The 2,964-nt window shown below is 56.1% G+C and overlaps 1 protein-coding gene across 2 annotated transcripts in view; it reads right to left on the reverse strand.

Moving 5' to 3' along the window:
• Positions 1 to 2,964, reverse strand: part of WNT5A (Wnt family member 5A) — a 29,778-nt gene that overhangs the window by 20,080 nt on the left and 6,734 nt on the right. The window contains exon 1 of one of the 2 annotated variants that reach the window (XM_019654369.1): positions 2,343 to 2,958. The exons of the other annotated variant lie outside the window; for it this stretch is intronic. Within the exon in view, the coding sequence (XP_019509914.1) occupies positions 2,343 to 2,348 (6 nt within the window). The 5' untranslated portion in view covers positions 2,349 to 2,958. Of the gene's footprint in view, positions 1 to 2,342; positions 2,959 to 2,964 lie in introns of those variants that run through there. 2 annotated transcript variants of the gene reach the window in all.

Raw genomic sequence — 2,964 nt, forward strand, 5'->3', positions numbered from 1 at the left:
CGAGTGTGTGGACGTCTGTGTACACACACAGACACACACCCCCACACCCACATACACACACACACACACACACACACACACACACACACACACACTTCTACCTTCTTACACAGAATGTCTTAAAACTCAGAACAGGCGCTCAACTTTGTCCAGAGGAACAGCAGTGTCCGGTGGAAGGAGAATGAAAATTAAGGATCAGTTCAGCCCCCACTCTTCAGAGGCAGTTTCGGTTCCACATTTTAATAGAGGAAGCAACTGGTGGCAAGAGAGAAAGAAACACTTATCCTTCATTACAGAGAAAATTGGTGAGAGCGCCAAGGCCAGACCTGAGGCCTCCTATAGCTTGGTCCTAGCTCTGGAGAAGAGGTACTCCTCTACTTGCCCGAGCCCCACTTGATGGGTCGGACCTATGGCCCCTTCCGTAATGCAGCGGCGGCACAGTATGTAGCTCGTCCTCTGTGGCCTCGCAGCGGCCCTCCCAGAACAGTGGGACCTGGTGGTCTGGAGGGATGTGCACAGCCAGAGGTTGGACCTAGAGATGAACGGCTACCCGCACGCCCCAATGAGCCGACTCTGAGGCGTCCTACCTCAAGACAGCCAACAGGGGGCAGCCGGCACCGCACCGCGGGGATGAAAAGGCAGAGAGGGAAGAACTGAGCTCGGCGCGCACAGTGCTAACCCCTTGTGCACCAGAGCGCTCGGATGAGCGAAGGGAAAAGGCAAGAGACTCCCGGGTCGGGCCTCCGGAGTGGGGGTCCTTCTTTGTGCGGGTCTGTGCGAGACTAAAAGCTAGTATGCCCAAAACCCGAGAACAACTGACTCTTTACCATCCCACCCTCCCCCACCCCACACACGCAGAGCACAAATCCACACAGTCGAACACACACAATTTCCACGGTCTCTCCATCGCTTGTGCGCTCTCAGTATTGCCCTCTCGGAACTCCCTTGGCAGAGGCTATCTAGAATCTAAATCGCCGCATCTGGTTGGAATAGCAGTGAACTTTGTTGGTAGGGCAGGGACTCAGGAGGTGCGATCCCACCGCTGGCGGCTAGTGACTTCCAAACCGCAAATTGTCCATTTAAAGAAAGACGAACAGAGAGCCCCCCCCCACCCCCGCCCATGCCAGACTGGGTTTGAAAAGGAAAACAAGGCCGCGGGGTCTCCAGGTTTGGTTTTTCTTTTTAACCTTTTTTTGGGGGGGAGGAAGGGGGAGAGGTAGGAATTTGTTTGCTTTTAGGAAACATCCTAATTCCATCTCCAACCTTATTTTCTAGAAAGCTGAAAATGGGGGAGATCAAGAAAAATGAAAGTAAGGCTAGAACAAGAAACTTGGAGAACAGAGAGAGGAAAAGTTGCTTGGAAAATAGCAAGTTATATTGTAGGAAGAAATGTTAACTTTTCGCAAAAGTGAACTCTCGGTGACCCTTGGAGTGTGTGACTCGGCTTTAACATACAACTGACAATTAAAACAAACAAGAGTTCACAAACTGCCCCCCGCCCGCTCTCCCAACGCGGAGGCCCAAATGTTTCCAAAGGACTAGGCTGATTCCGCGCAGGGGGCCGGGGCGCGCTTTCCCAGCGGACAGGATTAGAGCCACCACCGCCAGCACTCCCCGCCCCCATCACCGCTGCTAAGTGCCGGAGCTCACCCAGTGGCGGCTAATAATGCTAATAACGCGACCCTGCTCCCCGCGCCGGGGTGCGCGCTGGCCCCCCGCCAGGCACTCTTAAAGGCGCAGGGCCTGCAACTCTAGGGTTCCCCCGCCACCACAAGCCTGCAACCTGGCCTCCGGCTGCAGAGGACAGAGGGTGCGCTGCTCTGGGTAGTCGGCCCCTACCCCGGTTTCCCGGTCTCTCAACTGAGGACTCCCCTTCCCCTTTCCAGGCCCTGGCCACACACCTTCTCGGTGCCCCACGCAGTGGGCGCTTGGTAAATATTTGTTGAATTGAATCATTATCCTGTTACTGAAATATACATAATAAATTACACTCGAGTTTTTCAGGGCAAAAGTAAAGTCGTCCGTGAACAGCACTCAGTTTTTCTGCCCTGGCTCTCCCCACTTTTTCTCCAAAGTCCAAAAGGTTTGCAGAACGTTTGGTGGGACAAGGTCTCCCGGGAGACAGAGAGGCAGTGCGCAGGGGATAGGGGTCGAAGGGGTAGGAGTCCCTGCCAGCTCCGCGGGAGTTCCAGCTTCTCGCGGCGGTAGGAGAAATGGAGGTATAGGAAAAGGTGTGTTTGTGTGTGTGTGTGTTTGGGGGGGGGGGTTCAGTTAACTTCCAAAAGAAAAAAAAAAGTAAAGGAAAAAAAGTGGAGCGCGTCTGCGGCGCTCAGAACACCTACCTTCATGGCGAGGGGGAGGGGGCCGGGGAGGAAGTCGCCACCAAAGCAAGGGCAGCAGAGGAATCCAAGCGGAGCAGCCGGGTTAAGCCTGGGGGTACAATCCCGCGCAGAGCTGCGGGTTCCTTCTGGGCGCGTCTGGCAGGCGCAGGGAATCGGAGCCGAAGCGGTCGCTGGACCCGAAGTCTGGGGACCGGAGACGGAGCAGGGCTGGGATGCGCCCGGGAACCGAGTGGGCGCGGAAGCCCGCCAGCCGGACACAGGGACAGGGCCTGGCCGACGCGCAACAAGGGAGCCGCGGGTCCGGCGAGGGCGCGCAGGCGACTGTTCCGCGGCGAGGCGCTCCCTCTCCAACGTCCATCAGCGACGGCGGTAATTAGGGCTTTCCAACCCCAAATGTGGGCGTGATTGTGCAAAAGACTTTACAACAAATAATAAAAAAATTCTTCACAAGAGGGTGAAAAAAATGCCCCACTACTCAACTCTGGCCTGGGGCGAGAAGGGGGGGGTGATCCGTGCGCCCAGGTGCCCCCAGTTCATTCACACCACGGATTCTGCAAACTCCCGGCGGCTCACGCCTCCTGATCTCCAGCTCCTCCTCTCAAAGTCTGTGGCCGAAACGTCT

This window comes from Hipposideros armiger, unplaced genomic scaffold, assembly GCF_001890085.2.
Source record: "Hipposideros armiger isolate ML-2016 unplaced genomic scaffold, ASM189008v1 scaffold_220, whole genome shotgun sequence".
NCBI classification, from domain to species: domain Eukaryota; kingdom Metazoa; phylum Chordata; class Mammalia; order Chiroptera; family Hipposideridae; genus Hipposideros; species Hipposideros armiger.